Consider the following 21399-nt stretch of genomic DNA (forward strand, 5'->3'; position numbering starts at 1 on the left):
GTCCATCTAGTCAAGGCTATAGTTTTTCCAGTGGTCATGTATGGATGTGAGAGTTGGACTATAAAGAAAGCTGAGCACCAAAGAATTGATGCTTTTGAACTGTGGTGTTGGAGAAGACTGTTGAGAGTCCTTTGGACTGCAAGGAAATCCAACCAGTCCATCCTAAAGGAGATCAGTCCTGGGTGTTCATTGGAAGGACTGATGTGGAAGCTGAAACTCCAATACTTGGCCACCTGATGCAGACAGGTGACTCATTTGAAAAGACCCTGATGCTGGGAAAGATTGAAGGTTGGAGGAGAAGGGGACGACATAGTATGAGATGGTTGGATGGCATCACCAACTCAATGGACATGGGTTTGGGTGGACTCCGGGAGTTGGTGATGGACAGGGAGGCCTGGCGTGCTGCAGTTCATGGGGTCGCAAAGAGTCGGACATGACTAAGCGACTGAACTGAACTGAACTGATATACGTATACATATATATACATATATATGCATATGTGTATACACACACGTGCGCACACACACACATATAAAGAGCATATACTTTCTTGCTCATTCCTGTCGATTGTCTTTAAATCAGTTTTAAAGACATGCTGATGCTGTTTTACTTGAAACAGTTACTTGGGAGAATTTTCAGTTCTTCCCAGTCCATCTGGTTCCTTTGCTGGGTCTGAAGGTTTTCAGCAGAGGCCTATCAGTTTCCATTACTGGAATTCACGGGCCATCTCTTTGACAAGCCTGCTTTGCAAACAGCACATGAGCTAGAATGAGATACCCAGGGAGGATGTGCACATTCCCAGTGGAGCCTCAGGAATTCAGCTGCTCCAAGGAAGTGACTTGGGCTCCCGAGTTTCCAGGTTTAGAAAGCTCAAAACAAACTAGCAATTCTATTGACCACTTTATTTCCGGCAAACATTTTTAAGACAATAGTTTTTTTTAAGTATTACCTAGAATGAAGTTAGATATCACTTCTTAGAATTTTTAAAATAAAATTCAAATATATGAAGAAAAAAATCATGTCTTCAAATTTTAAAATAGCAATAATATATTCTGTTTAAGCCTAGAAAGATCTTTATCATTTCATCAGTTAGTACATTTCTGGAAAGGTTCCATCATTTTTAGCCGCAGCGGACTGCTCTATGTGTGTGCTCAGTTGCTAATTCGTGTCCAATACCTTGTGACCCCATGGACTGTAGCCAGACAGGCTCCTCTGTCCACGGGATTTTCCAGGCAAGAATAATGGAGTGGGTCACCATTTCCTCCTCCAGGGGCTCTTCCTGACTCGGGGCCAAACTCACATGTCCTGCGTCTCCTGCATTGGCAGGCAGATTCTTTCCTCACTGAACCACTTGGGATGCCCCATACTGCGATATACGTGCACATAATTTTAAAGATGAAGGCTTTTCTTCAGTTAAATTATCTGTGTTGCACAGTAAAACTGCTTTTATCACAGAATATACTGGACACCAAAGGCAAAACTTTGTGGCTAAGTTTAAGAAGTGTTGAAGCAGCAATAAAATACTATGTTCTTATCTATGTAATAAATATATTTAGATTACTTAAAAAGGTATATAGTTTTAGACCTCAGGCATCCCACAATTACATTAGAAACTTCCCATTTTGTTTAATAAAGTGATAGTCAAAGCACATTCAGATTTGACCCCAGGGTGCATTCTGTGGAAACAGCTTCTGTTACTCATCACAGAACTATGTCCATTTGTCCATGAGGAACACAATTATTTTCATGGGTTGGTTCAATATAACGTTTTATATCATTTTACAAGTTACACATGATAACAAGATATGGTATGTAATCCAGTAAAGCACGCTGACACAGTGCACATTGCCAAAAATACTTTTTGGAAAAAGGAGAGGAGTACCAGTAGCTCCCTGCTGTCTTTGCTCACGGCTCACTCTTCTATACCATGTGCTGTGAGAACTGGCACCCAAACACCCGCCTCTGGGGTTATGTCAGGTTAGGGTCACACCTGGATGATCTGGCAACAGGGTACCAAAAGTCCTTAAGAGGAAGAAAGCTTCTCTTTTTGATGGACGTTGGTCTTATGACTGTTATAATGAAAATGTTTTCCTATGGCCAGTGTTAACTGATCTCTGATCTTTCCTGACCAAAAATTTGTTTTGTAAACATAATTCTAAACTCCATGATATATGGAATTTAGAAAAATGGTAACAATAACCCTGTATACAATACAGCAAAAGAGACACTGATGTATAGAACAGTCTTTTGGACTCTGTGGGAGAGGGAGAGGGTGGGATGATTTGGGAGAATGGCATTGAAACATGTTTAATATCATATATGAAATGAGTCGCCAGTCCAGGTTCAATGCACAATACTGGATGCTTGGGGCTGGTGCACTGGGACGACCCAGAGGGATGGTACAGGGAGGGAGGAGGGAGGAGGATTCAGGATGGGGAACACGTGTATACCTGTGGCAGATACATGTTGATATATGGCAAAACCAATACAATATTGTAAAGTTAAAAAATAAAAATAATAAAAAAAAATTTTTTAAAGTATGATTAGCCCTTTAAATTTAGGTTAATTAGAACACTATACACAAAACAAATTACAGAATAATTAAAGTGGTAATATAAATAAAACTACTTTAAAAATTAAAAAAAAAATAAAATAAACTCCATGATACCCCAATCGACAGCACTGATCATTCTCCCAGGAAATGAGTTGGCTTCACAGGACACAATAACATGTGGAAGATTTTGAGATATCAGGAAACTTTTGATGCTTAAACTGTGCAACTCTGGTATTCAGAAACATATTTATTTTCTTCTCACAGATTTTCTTAAAGTTACCAGAGAGGTATGTCATAGAAACTTATAATCATTTAAAACCATTTGGCATTTTTCCAGTCCCTGAGGGACAAGTTAGCATATTTGTTTTCGACTCTATCCCAAAATATTATTAAGTAGCATAACAGCTGGCCTTCCCTGGTGGTCCAGCTGGTAAAGAATCCACCTGCAATGCAGGAGACCTCATGTGATTCATGGGTCGGGAAGATTTCCCTGGAGGAGGGATAAGCTGCCCGCTCCACTGTTCTTGGGCTTCCCTGATGGCTCAGAAAGTAAAGAATCCGCCTGTAATGTGGGAGACCTTGGTTTGATCCCTGGGTTGAGAAGATCTCCTGGAGGATTGCATGGCACATGGGAACCCACTCCAGTATTCTTGCCTGGAGAAATCCCACGGACAGAGGTGCCTGGCGGGCTACAGTCCATGGGGTCGCAAACAGTCAGCCACAACTGAGCGACTAAGCACAGCATAGCATAACAGCTGAAGGAAATAATAGTCTTAAAGAGCAAAATTTTGTTTAAGAGATTAACAGACTATGTTTCTCCTGTCAAGATTTTATCTAAAACCTAAGTTGTGTCAATAGAATGAGCCTTCCCAACTCTGAATCACAGTTTCAAAACTCTTGTGCCCATGCAGCTTGGGATCAAATTGAATTCTATTCAGTAAATGCCTGCCTGAAATTACTGGTGGAGCTGACATTAGCTGTTTTTTCTAAACTCTTGCTGTCCCTCGGTGTTCCTAGTCTCAGCACAGGAAGAATTAAGAAGTTTCTTTGGCTTCCCATCAGTATTTTAGCCCATTATTGAAAGAAAATTACAATCAATGCTTCTTGTCTCTACTATAATGTTCAAAGCTTGTTTCTGTGGCATGTAGCTTCTCTCAGGTTTATCCATCAAAGGGCCTGTGCTCCTTTCTTATTAGGAATTCAAGGTCCAAATGGGCCACAGATGAATATGAGTAATAAAAAGCAGGGAAAAAAAATCTATCATTGCTGCTGAGAGCCTTGTCACTATGTTATTGCTGCAATACATAGCATGTCTTCAACTTCACAGTTCAGGTCAGCTCAGTCGTTCAGTCATGTCCTACTCTTTGCGACCCCATGGACTGCAGCACGCCAGGCCTCCCTGTCCATCACCAACTCTCAGAGTTCACCCAGACTCATGTCCATTGAGTCGGTGACACCATCCAGCCATCTCATCCTCTGTCGTCCCCTTCTCCTCCCGCCTTGAATCCCTCCCAGCATCAGGGTCTTTTCCAATGAGTCAGTTCTTTGCATCAGGTGGCCAAAGTATTGGAGTTTCAGCTTCAGTATCAGTCCTTTCAGTGAATATTCAGGACTGATCTCCTTTAGGATGGACTGGTTGGATCTCCTTGCAGTCCAAGGGACTCTCAAGAGTCTTCTCCAACACCACAGTTCAAAAGTATCAATTCTTCGGTGCTCAGCTTTCTTTATAGTCCAACTCTCACATCCATACATGACTATTGGAAAAACCATAGCCTTGACTAGACGAACCTTTGTTGGCAAAGTAATGTCTTTGCTTTTTAATATGCTGTCTAGGTTGGTCATAACTTTCCTTCCAAGGAGTAAGCACCTTTTAATTTCATGGCTGCAATCACTATCTGCAATCATCACTGATCTAGAGCCAGACATCCTGGAATGCGAAGTCAAGTGGGCCTTAGAAAGTATCACTATGAACAAAGCTAGTGGAGGTGATAGAATTCCAGTTGAGCTATTCCAAATTCTGAAAGAGGATGCTGTGAAAGTGCTGCACTCAATATGTCAGCAAATTTGGAAAACTCAGCAGTGGCCACAGGACTGGAAAAGGTCAGTTTTCATTCCAATCCCAAAGAAAAGCAATGCCAAAGAATGCTCAAACTACCGCACAATTGCAGTCATCTCACATGCTAGTAAAGTAATGCTCAAAATTCTCCAAGCCAGGCTTCAGCAATATGTGAACCATGAACCTCCTGACATCAAGTTGGTTTTAGAAAAGGCAGAGGAACCAGATATCAAATTGCAAACATCTGCTGGATCATGGAAAAAGCAAGAGAGTTCCAGAAAAACATCTATTTCTGCTTTACTGACTATGCCAAAGCCTTTGACTGTGTGGATCATAATAAACTGTGGAAAATTCTTCAAGAGATGGGAATACCAGACCATCTGACCTGCCTCTGAGAAATTTGTATGTAGGTCAGGAAGAAACAGTTAGAACTGGACATGGAACAACAGACTGGTTCAAAATAGGAAAAGGAGTACATCAAGGCTGTATATTGTCACCCTGTTTATTTAACTTATATGCAAAGTACATCATGAAAAATGCTGGATTGGAAGAAACACAAGCTGGAATCAAGATTGCCGGGAGAAATATCAATAACCTCAGATATGCAGATGACACCACTCTTACAGCAGAAAGTGAAGAGGAACTGAAAAGCCTCTTGATGAAAGTGAAAGTGGAGAGTGAAAAAGTTGGCTTAAAGCTCAACATTCAGAAAACTAAGATCATGGCATCTGGTCCCATCACTTCATGGGAAATAGATGGGGAAACAGTGGAAACAGTGTCAGACTTTATTTTTCTGGGCTCCAAAATCACTGCAGATGGTGACTGCAGCCATGAAATTAAAAGACGCTTACTCCTTGGAAGGAAAGTTATGACCAACCTAGGTAGCATATTAAAAAGCAGAGACATTACTTTGCCAACAAAGGTCCATCTAGTCAAGGCTATGGTTTTTCCTGTGGTCATGTATGGATGTGAGAGTTAGACTGTGAAGAAGACTGAGCACCAAAGAATTGATGCTTTTGAACTGTGGTGTTGGAGAAGACTCTTGAGACTCCCTTGGGCTGCAAGGAGATCTAACCAGTCCATTCTGAAGGAGATCAGCCCTGGGATTTCTTTGGAAGGAATGATGCTAAAGCTGAAACTTCAGTACTTTGGCCACCTCATGCGAAGAGTTGACTCATTGGAAAAGACTCTGATGCTGGGAGGGATTGGGGGCAGGAGGAGAAGGGGATGACAGAGGATGAGATGGCTGGATGGCATCACTGACTCGATGGACGTGAGTCTGGGTGAACTCCGGGAGTTGGTGTTGGACAAGGAGGCATGGCGTGCTGGGATTCATGGGGTCGCAAAGAGTCGGACACGACTGAGCGACTGATCTGATCTGATCTGAATTACCATCTGCAGTGATTTTGGAGCCCAGAAACATAAAGTCAGCCACTATTTCCATGTTTCCCCATCTATTTGCCATGAAGTGATGGGACTGGATGCCGTGATCTTCGTTTTCTGAATGTTGAGCTTTAAGCCAACTTTTTCACTCTCCACTTTCACTTTCATCAAGAGGCTCTTTAGTTCTTCTTTGCTTTCTGCCATAAGGGTGGTGTCATCTGCATATCTGAGGTTATTGATATTTCTCCCGGCAATCTTGATTCCAGCTTGTGCTTCTTCCAGCCCAGCGTTTCTCATGATGTACTCTGCATAGAAGTTAAATAAGCTTGGTGACAATATACAGCCTTGATGTACTCCTTTTCCTATTTGGAACCAGTCTGTTGTTCCATGTCCAGTTCTAACTGTTGTTTCCTGACCTGCATACAGGTTTCTCAAGAGGCAGGTCAGATGGTCTGGTATTCCCATCTCTTGAAGAATTTTCCACAGTTTATTATGATCCACACAGTCAAAGGCTTTGGCATAGTCAATAAAGCAGAAATAGATGTTTTTATGAAACTCTCTTTCTTTTTTGATGATCTAGCGGATGTTGGCAATTTGATCTCTTGTTCCTCTGCCTTTTCTAAAACCAGCTTGAATATCTGGAAGTTCACAGTTCACATATTGCTGAAGCCTGTCTTGGATGATTTTGAGCATTACTTTACTAGTGTGTGAGATGAGTGCAATTGTGTGGTAGCTTGAGCATTCTTTGGCATTACCTTTATTTGTGACTGGAATGAAAACTGACCTTTTCCAGTCCTGTGGCCACTGCTGAGTTTTCCAAATTTCAGCACTAGACATATCGAGTGCAGCACTTTCACAGCATCATCTTTTAGGATTTGAAATAGCTCAACTGGAATCCCATCACCTTTTCCCACTAATTAATTCATATTCATTAATAGAAAATTTACTTAAATTGAGTGCTGAGTGAAATAGCTGAAATAAATATCTGAAGTGAAATGCCAGAATCCTAACATGAAAACCAATAAAGGAGGAAGCCAGAAGTAAATCTGATTTTGATTTTATGTATCACTAACCTGACCTCCGGAGAAGGAAATGGCAACCCACTCCAGTGTTCTTTCCTGGAGAATCCCATGGACGGGGGAGCCTGGTGGGTTGGCGATTATGGGGTCTCACAGAATCGGACACGACTAAAGCGACTTAGCAGCAGCAGCAGGAGCAGCCTGACCTCTGCCTTTCTGACAACAGTCCTGCCGTACTTAGACCATAATCTTTCATGATTGAATTTTTATATGGTTCTTACATTCCTGCCACTCAACTAAATATTTTAGGAAATAAAACATACACCTCCTATGTTTTTTTCAGATATTTCATCCAATCAGAGTCCTTTTATTTCAGGGAGGAGTATTTTTTCCTCCTATGTGTGAAGACTTCATTTCAAAAGCTAAATTGTTAAATTAAAAAAGCTATATACTGCATAGGATTGAAAACTTCAAACTTTTTTAATTCTTGTATTTGTTGGATCCTTTATGCAGCTAACACATGGGGATATATTCACGTGAATGTTCAGAATAAGGCAAATTTAAAATATTCTTAATAAAAAAATGAATGAGATCCTATTATTACTTATTTTTGTGAATCTTTCAAAGAAGAGAAAGCCAGCCCACCAAAGGTAATACATGGTCAATACATGTCTTAATCACAGTAATATAACCATGGGGAGTTAGTAACAGGTGAACTCAACATCTACTGTTAGTAGAAACTTTTAACCTGAGTCTATGTGTGTGCACAGTATATGCAGAGGAACACAGGAGAAAACAAGCAGGGGAAGTATTCTTAAACACAGGGTCAGGGGTAAATTGATACATTTGTGTCCACCAGTTTCACCAAAGAATATTAAGGTACTGACCCTACTGAAAGCTCTTTAAAGTCAGGCATGTTTGCTTTTAATTCGTATTGTGGAGCACAAAACAACACAGTTTGATGTGTGGATACTGAAACAGTGTCTTCTGAGCCCCAAATTTCTGCCCACTGGTCTTATTTCACACAGGACAAATATCATATGGGTCTTACACACGACATCCCTTTCTGTCAGCATGAAGCTTATTCAGCAAGCCAATCATTTTTCAAATGAGTGTTTGGAGTCCTTTAATGTCATAGTAACTGTCCCCTGGGCACACACACTCCTTTAAAATGTGACACTGAGAACTCAGCACATTATTAATTCCCCACATAATCTCAAGTGCACAGAGTAGAGATTAGGACTCACTCACACACACACACACACACACAATCTTGTTCTGGATATTAGACAATACTTGCATTACTATAACTTGCTTTTTCAAGGTTAAATTGCTTGTATATACAGTAAATGTCTGGTCAACTAAAACTGCTAAGTTCTCCTTTCAAAGAGGATATTTTTACAATCCTTTTTCAAATTACTGGAGTGCAAATTACACTGGAAAAAAAGAAAGAAAGAAAGTGAAAGTCACTCCGTCATATTCAACTGTTTGTGACCCCATGAACTGTAGCCTGCCAGGTTTCTCTGTCCATGGCACTCTCCTGGCAAGAATACTGGAGTGGGTAGCCAGCTATTACCTTCTCCAGGGAATCTTCCTGACCAAGGGATCCCAAGTCTCCTGCACTGCAGCCGGACTCTGTACCATCTAAGCCACATTATTCAAATAAAAAACAAAAAAATTTTGAAATAGTTTGGGGAAGTAAACATCTCTTTCCATTTATAGCCAAGTTAGGGATTTGAGTTTTGGCCAATGTTGCTGACCTCATTACAAAATCTGGGCTCCAGATTTATGTCATCGGAATGGCTTTCTTACAGTGGATCTGTTAACAATGAGTGTGCGGATAGTTCACTTTCTTGTGAGAGCAGCTGGAAGGCAGTCTTGAGGTGATGTTGAAGCATCACAAAAGTACCAGGAAACAGAAGACACCCGAAGCGAATCATCCACTGAAGTATCTGGAGAGGAGGAGCGGACATCTGAATCAAGTACTCTAACACATGGATGACAACTGAAGACATAACGAGGGGGACAGTGTCATCAGTAAGCTCCTGTTGGGGACAGTGAGACACCCGGAACTGCAAATTACTTCCGATCCATAGTGCTCGGGTTGGGTAATTTATAGTTCTACTCCATATCAGTTACTTCAACACACTGAAGGCGCTGAAGGCACCAGCTACTTATCTTTAGTCCTGAGGGAAACGGTTGTGAAAGTCTGGAGGAAGAACACACCTTTGCAATGTTGTAAGAAAGTCAGGAGATTTCCAAACCTAACACAGAGGACAAGACAGCAAGATCACCTGGAGACTTCTGCTTGAGAGAAAAGGGACAGCCTGCTTGTTCCTGGGGAGATGGGAAGCCAGTTCTGGGGCTGCACACTCTCCCTTCTGTTTCTGCTTCCCCAAACCCCACTTCCACAGACAGTGAAAGAGACTTTCACTGAAGCCTTTCAGCATCTGGGGGCCTTTCCAATCCTCCTCAGAATGATTGTCTGACAATCACCCTGTGTTTCTCTTATCTATTGTCCTGGAGCTAAGTCCCCCTGAGTTCTGAACAACTCAGCAAGCATTAGGCAGAACCAAGCAGACGCCACGTGCTGGCCGGGTGATGGGGTGACAGGCATGAGGGGCACCCCTAGCCCTTGTTCTCCAGGAGCTCACACAGGGAACTGGGACACAGACTATGTGGGTAATATAAATAAAGTGCTAGTGAGCAGAGTCCAGGGCTGCTAATTCTGCCTCGTGGCCAAGAAGCCGTCATGGAAAAGATGCAATTTTTCTTGTGTTTTGAATTCAGTAATCTGTGAAAATGCAGTGATGGTGGGAGGAAAGAAACATACTGACTGTCTGTGGTTATCCTCTAGAACTTTCTTCTCTTACCCAGCAGGCTCAGGAAGGACCTTCCATGCGCTATGACGTCCCTGACCAAGCTGCTAAAATCTCATGTAGACCCATCCACATTAAGAAAATCCTAATATCTGGGCTTGTAGACATCTATAGAAAATACCAAGTGCATCTCTAAACCCACTACTGCATATCTCAGTAATCTACACCAGGAATAAATAATGAGGATAAACTGCAATTAGAAAAGACACATGCATCCCTGTGTTCAAGCAGCACTAGCCACAATAGCCAAGACATGGAGACAAGCTAAATGGCCACTGACAGGTGAATGGATAAAGATGTGGCGCCCATATAGAATCGAGTATTTTGGTGTTTGTTGTTGTTTAGTCTCTAAGATTTATCCGACTCTTCTGCAACCCCTTGGACTGTAGCCCACAAAGCTCCTCTGTCCATGAGATTTCCCAGGCAAGAATACTGAAGTGGGTTGCCACTTCCTTCTCCAGGGGATCTGTCTGACCCAGGAATCGAACCCACATCTCTTGTAGTCTCAAAGAATTGGCAAGCAGATTCTTTACCACTGAGGCACCAGGGAAGCCTCAGTTATAAAATAAATTGAAATATGAAATAATGTCATTTGCAGCAACATAGGTGAATATAGAGATGATCATACTATTGAAATAAGTCAGACAGAGAAAGACAAGTATCATGTGATGTCACTTTTATGTGCGATCTAAAAGAATGACACACGGGAATATCTCTACAAAACGGAAACAGACTCACAGACGTAGAGAACAGACGTGGGTGCAGGAGGGCAGGGGGTGGGGTGGGGTGGGAGGCTGGGACAGCAGATGCAAGCTGTTATATAGGAGGGCCACACAACCAGGTCCTGCTGTACAGCACAGGGAACTGAATTCAGTACCTGTGATAAAGCATAACGTGGAAGAATATGAAAGACGATGTATATGTATGTATATATGTATGTATGTGTATATATATATATACGTATATTACATGTATAACCGAATCAATTTGCAGCAATTAGCCCAACATTGCAAATCAACTACACTTCAATAAAATAAATTCTAAAAAAGAAATAAAACAATTAGCCACTAAACTACGCAGAGAAACAGAGACTATGTGATCTTTTTTATGGCAATGTTTTAATATTTGTGTGCTAGATTCTCACGGTGCATTAAACCAAACAGGAACATGAGCAGACTAGCGTCTTAAAATCTGGCTAACTGTTTAGCAAATAAAAGTCGAGTGCCTGGGTGCCAGAGAGACTGCATGTGTCGAGCCTGTCATCCATCTGTTGTGTTCTCTGCCAACTGCTCCACTTGGGGTGTGAGTGGAAGGCATTAGGAGGGAATAAGAAACCATTAAGAAATAAAATCAACTGCAGAGTGAGCAAGTTTCTTTTTCTTTTTCCTGTTCTTCTATTACCTCTGTCCTTCTCAGGTTTCTGTTTATTTTGGTGCTAGCTGTATCAATAGACTGTCCGCAGATAAGACAATTAAATGAGACTCACGCTAGGTAAAGGCAGTCGTTTTTCACTGATAATTCAAATATCATTCTTGTAACTTTAGTAAGTGAAGCCAACAAGTAGTGTGACAAAACTGTTTTCTTTGTGGTCATTTTTTTTCCATAAATAGACATTGCTTATGATAAGAAGTTCAAGCCTATGTCCAGATTTAACTATCCCTTCATTTACTGCAGAATTCTCTGAAATACAAGAGTATACATGTGATTCTCTGTTAAGAGGTATTTTCTCTAACATAGAGCCCGTACCAGTTTTATAAATCTTGACAATTCACAGAACGGAAATATCCCATTTTTAGAATAAAGCTGTGTTGCACTTTTTTTTCTCCTTATTTAGTTTGCAATTCAGACAATAAGTTGTCACATATAAATAGATATTTTAACTTTTTTAACTTGGGAAGAACTCTGAAATTAGTCTTAATTCTTAATTTCACTGGCAAGCTGGGTGAAACCAGATAATACAGGGAGAAGGCCAAATGACAAAAATTCTGTAGTTTTCTCAAAACACTCCTGTAAGTTTCAGAGTTTCTCAGACATTAATGCTACATCTGGACCAGGGCTGCTGTAGAGTTCATTATAATTCACAACAGCTACCACCCTTGTCTGTGCTTTTATAAATTGTAACAGCATCTGCCTTTTTTTCCTGAAGCTGCAGTCTTCTCATAAAATGTCTTTTTAAGGGAAAATTGAGATGCAAAGATCAGAGTCATTTCATTTTCCAACAGAAAAGAAATACAAAGACAGTTAGGGAACAATGGATTTGCCTGGTTTAGTCTCATCCTGCTACAAATACTGGGGGCTTCAGAGTTTATGGTGAAAAGACCTGTCACACAAAACAGATCACAATGAGGATAAGTTAGTCTGGCTATTTTTAAGTGCAACTTGGCAACTCTCTCCACGTTATCAGATATACTACTCTGGCGCCTTAGTGCATGTGACTTTTTACCTCTAGAAGTTTGATTTTTTTTTTTTAATAAAGTCATGACACTAAGTGAAGCACTTGTATTTTTGATCAAATGAATATCTAAATCTTTTTGGTTAAGTGAATAAAAAATATACATATTTAGATATCAAACGCATATTTGGTGGAGAGCATAAAGAGAATTTTTTGGTTAGATGTTGAGATTAGGTTAATCTGGAGAGTGTTCCCGTGACTGGCCTGCCTGGAGGTGGATGTGCAGGACAGACAAGATCTCCAGAGAGTCAGGTGTGGCAAACTCGAAAGAATATTTCAAATATAATTTTGAATTTGGAAACCAAACAAAATAAACTGTATTGTTTTCATAGTACTTATTTCAGAAGGTAAAGCTACACAAAATCCTTTCATTTGGTGAAAAACATGCTGATGATTTTCAAGAGGTGGACATAATTTTCTGAGGTTGGGAGGGTTATCTCTAAGGACAGGCAGATTATTGACATTTCTCAAAAGAAGTCGTACAAATGACCAACATGTACATGAAAAGGTGTTCAGGATCATTAACTTAAAGAAATGCAAATCAAAACCACAAGGAAATATCATTTAACATGTTAGAATGACTTTTATAAAAAAAGACAAAAGATAACAACTGTTGCCAAAGATGCAGAGAAAGGAACACTTATGTACTATTGGTTCAAATGTATTTTAAATAAGCAAACTAAATTTCATTTTTTCCTACTAAATCAAAATATTGAGCCTAAAATAAGGGTCTATAGATTTCACATTTAATTTCCAAATACATGGGGTTTCTAAAGTATACTTGATATTAATTTTTCATTTTGATGTTAATTTTTCATTTAAATGTTTTTTTCTCTGCAATAACCCTCTGTGTTTCGTCAGTCTTTTAACTTTACTGAGGCTTTCAATGGCTAAGTCAAAGATCTCTCTTGGTAAATGTCACATTGCACCTTAAATTATGTGGGCTATTTTCAAATATCTTTTGATATTGAATTTCTATAATAACAATTCCACGGTAATAAGAGAACAGACTCTATGTGATTTCAATACCTTTAGACCATGAAGTTTTTGCACCTTGCTTTGTCCCCCTGAATATATTCCAGTGTCTCTTAGTCTATGGGAACTTAGACAGAATTTGTATCTTACTGTTGTATGAAAATTGTATAAATCTTAATTATGTTGAATTGGTTCATAGTGCATTTCAGGTCTACTATATCCTCCTACTTTTCTGTCCATTCTATAAATTTTTGAGAGTTTGATATTGTCCAATTAAAATCTTAATTTATCTACTTAAAAAGTAATTGCAATATACAGTTGAACTATACATAACTTTGTTCTGTATTTTCCAAGTCTCCTGTAAATGTGCTATCATACTTTCATAATTTAAAAAAGAAAGAATTTAAAAAAAAGGAACCCATAGACTTCAAGACAAGGGACACTGCTCTCCCTGGAACAGGAAGGAGGAAAGCCCCCTGTGCAGTTCCCTCTCTAGGCTGCAGGCAAACAAATTTAAGATCTAATTTGGAACTGTCTGCAAAAAAAAAAAAAAAAAAAATGTGAGCAGCTCAGGGGCCCTTCAGAGAAGAAAACATGGTAAAGGTGCAAAAACCATGGATTCATGTGGGTAGAGATTCAGATTCTGATTCCACTATTTATTCAGTTCAGTTCAGTCACTCAGTTGTGTCTGACTCTTTGCAACCCCATGGACTACAGGACGCCAGGCCTCCCTGTCCATCACCAAGTCCCGGAGTTAGTGGTGAAAATTGGGGGAAGTTTCTCCATCTATGAAACAATAACAATAAATCATACCTCATAGAGATATAGTGGGGAATTAATGAAATAATGTAAAGAAGTCTCTTGACACATAATAAACATTGAACACATAATAATCATTTAGTAAATGGCTGCTATTATTATTGTAAAAGTTTGTACTCATGAAATTTTCAGTTAGGTTGAAAATTCATTAGAGTCCTAATATCCAGTTTGTTTTAAGAAGTCAAAGTTATCTAAGATATGCAACTTTTATTTTAAATTTTCCACTTGATATATTTTGAATAAATAATACATATTCACTCAAATGAGTTCTAGTTTATTTAGTCTTTTAGTAAGCTAGAGTTTAGAATAACAAAATAATCAAACTGCTTTTTTTAAAAATTATTTCTATTGTTTACCAAATATTTATATATCAGGTCCTGAGCTGGGACTCTCATGAATTATTTCAGCTCATCTTTAAGGCAAAACTGGAAATTGATACAATATAATTTTTATTTCATAAAAAGAGAACTTAGAAACAATAAGTGATGTGCCCTAAATTACACAGAGCAAGGCTTTGAGCTGGGATTCAAATCCCAGATGTTTCTAACTCTGGGTATTTAATAACTGAATGGTAGAACAATGATGGCTATCACTTACTGCACACTTGCTCCATGAAAAGTAAAATTAACATTCTAAAAGTTTTCCCTCGAAAATAAACATTTTAAGACAAATTCCAAATAATTCAGAAGATTAAAAAATTGGTTTTAGCATAAATTAGGCTCTATATTTATTCAATTTTTTACTATCACATTATTAGGATGAAGATTATAATTATTCATATTTTAAAAAACTATCCTTAAAAAGCATATCTGATACATGAAATAGGGAGTGAAGCAGTTTTTTATCTGCAGTAATGAAGTAATGAAGTAATGAAGGCAAGCACGCTCTGAGTGAGAAGTCTGGAGGTAACACAGAGGGCAGGATTTGCTCCCAGTGTCCACATCTCATTTTCCCACTGCACATCATGAGGATGTGAGTCGTGAGTACACGTATGTGTGTGTGCATGCTGTATATATGTATGTACGCACTTGTGTGATCTTATTAAACCACTCACTGTTCCTGGAAACTGGACCATCCAAAGTCCTCGTTTTGACTCACAGCGGTTTCTGTCCAAGCAAGCTTACCAGAAGTCCTTAGTGACTAACATCTAAGAACACTTGCTACATAGAGTATATTTTCTTATATGAACCCAGAATGGGAAGCTAACCAAATCTCTTATAAAAACCCTAGCTACGCTGAATAATTGTAAAGGGAACAGTTATTTTCTTGCCATGTGTTGGCAGTAAGGTCACATATATTATCAGGTTAGAAAATCTATGCAAATCTGTGCAAGGTGATACATATTATAATTACAAAAAAGGATAATTAAATATTATAGTTCTTTTTTTAAATTTACATTTTAATTATTATTATTTACTTTACAATATTATAGTTCTTATCTTTAAAGTCCTCATGATTCCATAATCCATCAACTGATTTCATAATATAGTGTTCACTATACTATTTTTCTCCTGGGCCCCAGAAGAAAAATGCCACCTTAAGAAACTAATACTTTGTTCAGGGCCTTGATTTAAAAATATTTACTGCTATCAAACTTCAAAGTATAGGTTTATTTTAGGATAATGGGATTTACATGCAAATCATTGAATTTAATACATGTATCACATTGTACATAAGTGTAAAGTGCAGTTATTATACAAATTCTACTCTGTGCTGCTGAGGGTAGGCTTCCCTTCATTAATATGACTAAAGTGAAAGGAAAGTGAAGTTGCTCAATCGTGTCTGACTCTTTGCGACCCCATGGACTGTAGCCTACCCAGCTCCTCTGTCCATGGGATTTTCCAGGCAACAGTAGCTGGAGTGGATTGCCATTTCCTTCTCCAGGGGATCTTCCCAACCCAGGGATGGAACCCAGGTCTCCCGCATTGTAGACAGACGCTTTACCGTCTGAGCCACCAGGGAAGTCTAGTTTAAATATTAAACCTTAAAATAAACTTCACTTTGAGAATATGATACCTGAGATATATGTTCTATGGCACTTTGCATGTATTCTTGTTCCGAGTGAACCAATTCACCTTGTTTTATTTTGCCTTGTAACAGAACTCTTAAGCACTTCTAAAACAAGAACCCCAGAGAGTCATAAACGCGGAGAAGCAGAGTCCAAGATAAGCTTGGAGATGCTGTGTGGTCACTTCAGGTGATGGGTTAAGACTGTGGGAGCACACCTTTGAGGCTACATGATACTTTAGGAAGGATTTTTCTATGGAAACTTAGAATCAAGTTATTTTCGTTATAAAACAATGGAAATATTTTACCCCAGACATAAGTACCCATCTTTACAATATAATTTAAAATTTCTGCAAGTCTAAAATAAAAAAATTGATATATCTTCATTGGAGTCAAATATTGAAAACTTACGAATCATGCTATCAGATAACATAGTAGCTTTATTGCTCTTTTCATTTTGCATATATTTATTAGAGATATTTTAAATAAATGGTAACCTGTGGATTACAGAAATGAGAAAAACACTCTTGAGGTGACATTTTTTCACTGATGAATGTTATAGCCCTCTAACAGCTAAATGAATGACATGTTAGAAGCAGACCTAGCCCCATCAGTGGGACCTTGAAGAAAGGCTATGGTCAACAACTTGATGATTCTACAGACACTGCAAAGGTCCCAGAAGATGCGGGAAACCGGGACCCAAGAGCTGAGCACAGCCCGATACCATGTTTAGCCCCACAGGAGGCTTCACAGGTTCTCTGCTTATCTGTGAGGCTCTTTGAGAGCAACTCAAGTAAGTTCGAGCCAAGCAAACCGCTGTGGGAAACATGAAACCGGGTTTGCCAGGACAACTGCAGCACGGCCACGACTCCTCTACCACGCTAGCTTTTAAGTTTCCCGGAGATGGTGTCTTCACTCAGATCTTGTGAGACTCACTTCTGTCATCTTTTTGACCAAATGGGCCCCTGGGGCTGAATATTCCTGTTCCCAGAAATACCAAGTCCAAATGAATCATCTCCAGCTGGAATGTTCTCTTGTATCTATTGAACTCTTACTATAGGTAGAGTGTAGGATGAATCACCACATGAAATGTTCTCTACAAATTTGGGCTTCTAAAAAAAGCAGCAGCATATTGAATTCTGAGTCGTGTTTGTCTCTGTAACACCACATTTTGCTCCAGTTCCTTCACTCAGCCTAAAATGCCCTCTCTTTTTTAAGAAACCCTGTATTTTTCTGGAGAGTTTCTTGACTTGCGTTATTCACTTCCTTGCCTGCTGCTTTCTTGCTCTCATGGCCCTTGATGAATATGGCCTGATCAACTTCTGCCAGGGTTGAGCCTCTGAAGCTCTTGTACTGAGCCCCGTCTGCTGAGAGCAACTTTTCGGGAGTTGAGAGCTTCCTTCACAGACAACCTTATACCTAGTTTTATATGTTTTGGAGTTTCTGCAAATAGGATCCAAGAAATGTCATCTTGGTGCACAGAATTCAATTAACAGTGTTCAATACCAATCTTAGTAAATTATGTTTTAGAGTACAACAGGCGAATTTTATCTGCCTTCCCATCATTCATCATGTAAACACATATAAATCTTACTTTACACCCCAAAATAAAGAAGTCTAATAGTCTATTTCATAGTCCAAGTCCTCCAGTGATTCTTTACTTGGCTTAAAAAAAAAGTTTGCATATTCAAGTAATTTTTCAAACCCCAATGATCTGAAATCTTAACGATCTGATTGTTATTTTAGGAAGAGACTGGTGAAATGAATGTACAAAGCAAATGTGGATGGAGCAATCTCTTTTAAGAGTTAGGAAATTTCATAGTGTTCTCTGGAGGATACTGCATTTTGCAGGAATTAGACCTTTAAACAGGTGTCTGAAGGAACTTTTACTCATTGAAGAGCCTTCGTTTAATGGCAGCAACACAAATAAGCCCAAATACCTTGCAGCAAGGTATCACTGTTTGACAAAGTTTGTTCGGTTTTACAGATTTTGACATTTACAAGAGTAAATAATTTGGATATTAGACTGAATAATTCCTAAGAAAAACAACGCAGCAACAAAGAAGCATTCAGACATCCGAAACATGCTTAAGAAGGACTCAGAAAGTACCTTCGGAACCTCCTAGCACTTCAGCTTCACTCTAGTGACAATGTTAGGTTAATAACCACAGGATCACAACCATCTAGATAATGAGGCAGTAATTAGTGCAGCTAGAACAGCTATGGAGATCTATGTTAAACTTATTTTACTGAAGAAGAGAATTTTCTTAGCATCAAACATGCGAACTCTAATAATTTAACAACTTAAGTGAAAAACAAGACAAGGTAATTGAAGTTTAATTTACAAATATAGCATTTTTTTTTCAAGTTTGCTGAATAAGCATGCTAACTTCTTGTGAGTAGATTCATCATTTAGAATCATCTTTACAGTATCAGGGAAGACAATGTAAAAGCCATTTTACTCATGGATTGAAATAGATTTCTTGTACTGTTGTTTATCATGTCTCATATGGTACTATATTTTTAAATGTTTAGTTTATGTCTGTGGTGAAATGCATATTAAAAGATACTGTATCATATGGTTGCTTATTTGAGGATTCTAAAAAAAAAAATGGATATAAATTAACTTATTTCCAAAACAGAAATAGAGTCACAGATATAGAAAACAGACTTATGGTTTCCAAAGAGGAAAGCAGGGAAGGGATAAATAAGAAGTTGGGGATTAACATATACATACTACTAGACATAAAACAGATAAACAAGGGCCCACATATAGCAGAGGGAGCTATATTCAATATTTTGTAATAACCTATAGGAGAAAAGAAGCTGGAAAAGTGTAGATTTATTTTATTAGTATCTATCTATATAAACAGATATATCTATATAGATATAGATACATATCAGTGTAACAGAATCATTTTGCTACACACCTGAAACTAACAAAACCTTGTAAATCAAAGAAAAAGAAAGAAAGTGAAGTCCCTTAGTCATGTCTGACTCTTTGTGACCCCATGCGCTGCAGCACGCCAGGCTCCCCTGTCCATCACCAACCGCAGGAGCCTACTCAAATTCATGTCCATTGAGTCGGTGATGCCATACAACCATTTCATTCCATGTTGCCCCCTTCTCCTTCTTCAATCTTTCCCAGCATCAGGGTCTTTTCCAATAAGTCAATTCTTCGCATCAGGTGGCCAAAGTATTGGAGTTTCAGCTTTAGCATCAGTCTTTCCAATTAATATTCAGGACTGATTTCCTTTAAGATTGACTGGCTGGATATCCTTGCTGTCCAAGGGACTCTCGAGAGTCTTCTCCAACACAACAGTTCAAAAACATCAATTCTTTGGTGTTCAGCTTTCTTTATAGTCCAACTCTCACATCCATACATGACCACTTGAAAAACCATAGCTTTGACTAGACGGACCTCTGTTGGCAAAAGTTGTCTCTCCTTTTTAATATGCTGTCTAGGTTGGTCATAGCTTTTCTTCCAAGGAGCAAGCGTCTTTTAACTTCATGGCTGCAGTCACCATCAGCAGTGATTTTGGAGCCCAAGAAAGTAAATTCTCTCACTGTTTTCATGGTTACTCCATCCATTTGCCATGAAGTGATGGGACCAGATGCGATGATCTTAGTTTTCTGAATGTTGAGTTTTAAGCCAGCTTTTTCACTCTCCGCTTTCACTTTCATCAAGAGGCTCTTTAGTTCTTTGCTTTCCGCCATAGGGTGGTGTCATCTGCATATCTGAGGTTATTGATATTTCTCCCAGCAATCTTGATTCCAGCCTGTGCTTCATCCAGCCTGGCATTTTGCATGATGTACTCTGCATGTAAGTTAAGTAAGCAGGGTGACAATATACAGCCTTGACGTATTCCTTTCCCAATTTGGAACTAGTCTGTTGTTCCATGTCCAGTTCTAACTGTTGCTTCTTGACCTGCATACAGATGTCTTAGGAGGCAGGTCAGATGGTCTGGTATTCCCATCTCTTTAAGAATTTTCCAGTTTGTTGTGATCCACACAGTCAAAGGCTTTGGCATAGTCAGTAAAACAGAAGTAGATGGGTTTTTTTTCTGGAATTCTCTTGCTTTTTTTGATGATCCATCAGATGTTGGCAATTTGATCTCTGGTTCCTATGCCTTTTTTAAAATCCAGCTTGAACATCTAGAAGTTCACAGTTCACATATTGTTGAAGCCTGACTTGGAAGATTTTGAGCATTACTTTGTGCCAGAGTCCAGTTCAGCAGCCAGGGATTTAACCTGAAGAGATGAACGGTGTCGGTGAACGAGACAGCCTCTCAGTTTTTTGGACGGCCTGTTTATTTCAAGTTTAAGATTCTCTTTTATACTTTTACAAAAACATTAGGTCAGAGGTTTGACATTTTCAGTTCCCCCTCACCCAGATTTATTATCTCCATAAATCATTGTTGCTCTTCAAACAGAGTTCTTGCTTCAGCGATTCTCTCTGAATCAGCTTTACTATCTACTTCCTCGTATGTGTCCTATAGTTAACTTGTGATTACATTGTAACTCATGCTACATTCCTCAGTTTATTTCTTATCTTTCTAAATCCTGTTTGCCCCTAAGGACTTAGCAGCAGCAGCAGCAGCTGTAGTATCTCTAAAATTCCTAACCTCTATAAGCTGTAGTAAAATATGCTCACTTTACAACATTCCTTAAATCCTTAACTTCTAACTATTTTAATTATTTCTAAGCCCTAAATTCAGTAAACTCCTTTGCCATAAACATTTTCCTCACAAATAGGCTTCAGATAGCAATCCCTCCCATGGCCTCAAGCTGCGGCCTCTGTTCTCATCCTGGAACACTCTTTTGTAAAAGTCCTTAAACAAATGTCAATGATTAACTTTATGAATTATTCTGAGCACAGCTGCAGAAGGCTTTGTGCCTTCTCATGCTCCTCTCAAGAACAATAAGCACCTTAATATTCCTTTTCAGTCAACTCAGCTGAGGAGAGGAAAAGGCAAGTCAGAATCACAAGGCCTAACTCCTTCATTACGGGATCCATGCCTGAGGAATGAGGAGAGAGGGCTGGGGACCATGCTTCCATTTTATCGGTAATGCCTAATGCAGCTCCCGATAGATAGAGGAGCCGGGGTTTGCAAAGATTTGGATATGACTGAATGATGAACACACACACAGAGTCCCCACTGAACTCTGACTGGCTCAGAGCAATACATGTCCAGTGGTCCCAGTTAGGTCTTTTCTGGTGGCTCAGATGGCAAAGAATCTGCCTGTAAGGCAAG

General features: G+C 39.1%; 1 protein-coding gene across 1 annotated transcript in view; it reads right to left on the bottom strand.

The window, feature by feature from the left end:
• Positions 1-21399, bottom strand: part of COL19A1 (collagen, type XIX, alpha 1) — a 445162-nt gene that overhangs the window by 316175 nt on the left and 107588 nt on the right. Inside the window, exon 10 of the mRNA XM_010848502.1 lies at positions 2961-2969. Within this exon, the coding sequence (XP_010846804.1) occupies positions 2961-2969 (9 nt within the window). The remainder of the gene's footprint in view (positions 1-2960; positions 2970-21399) is intronic.

This window comes from Bison bison, unplaced genomic scaffold (assembly GCF_000754665.1).
Source record: "Bison bison bison isolate TAMUID 2011002044 unplaced genomic scaffold, Bison_UMD1.0 scf7180017864268, whole genome shotgun sequence".
Taxonomy (NCBI): Eukaryota; Metazoa; Chordata; class Mammalia; order Artiodactyla; family Bovidae; genus Bison; species Bison bison.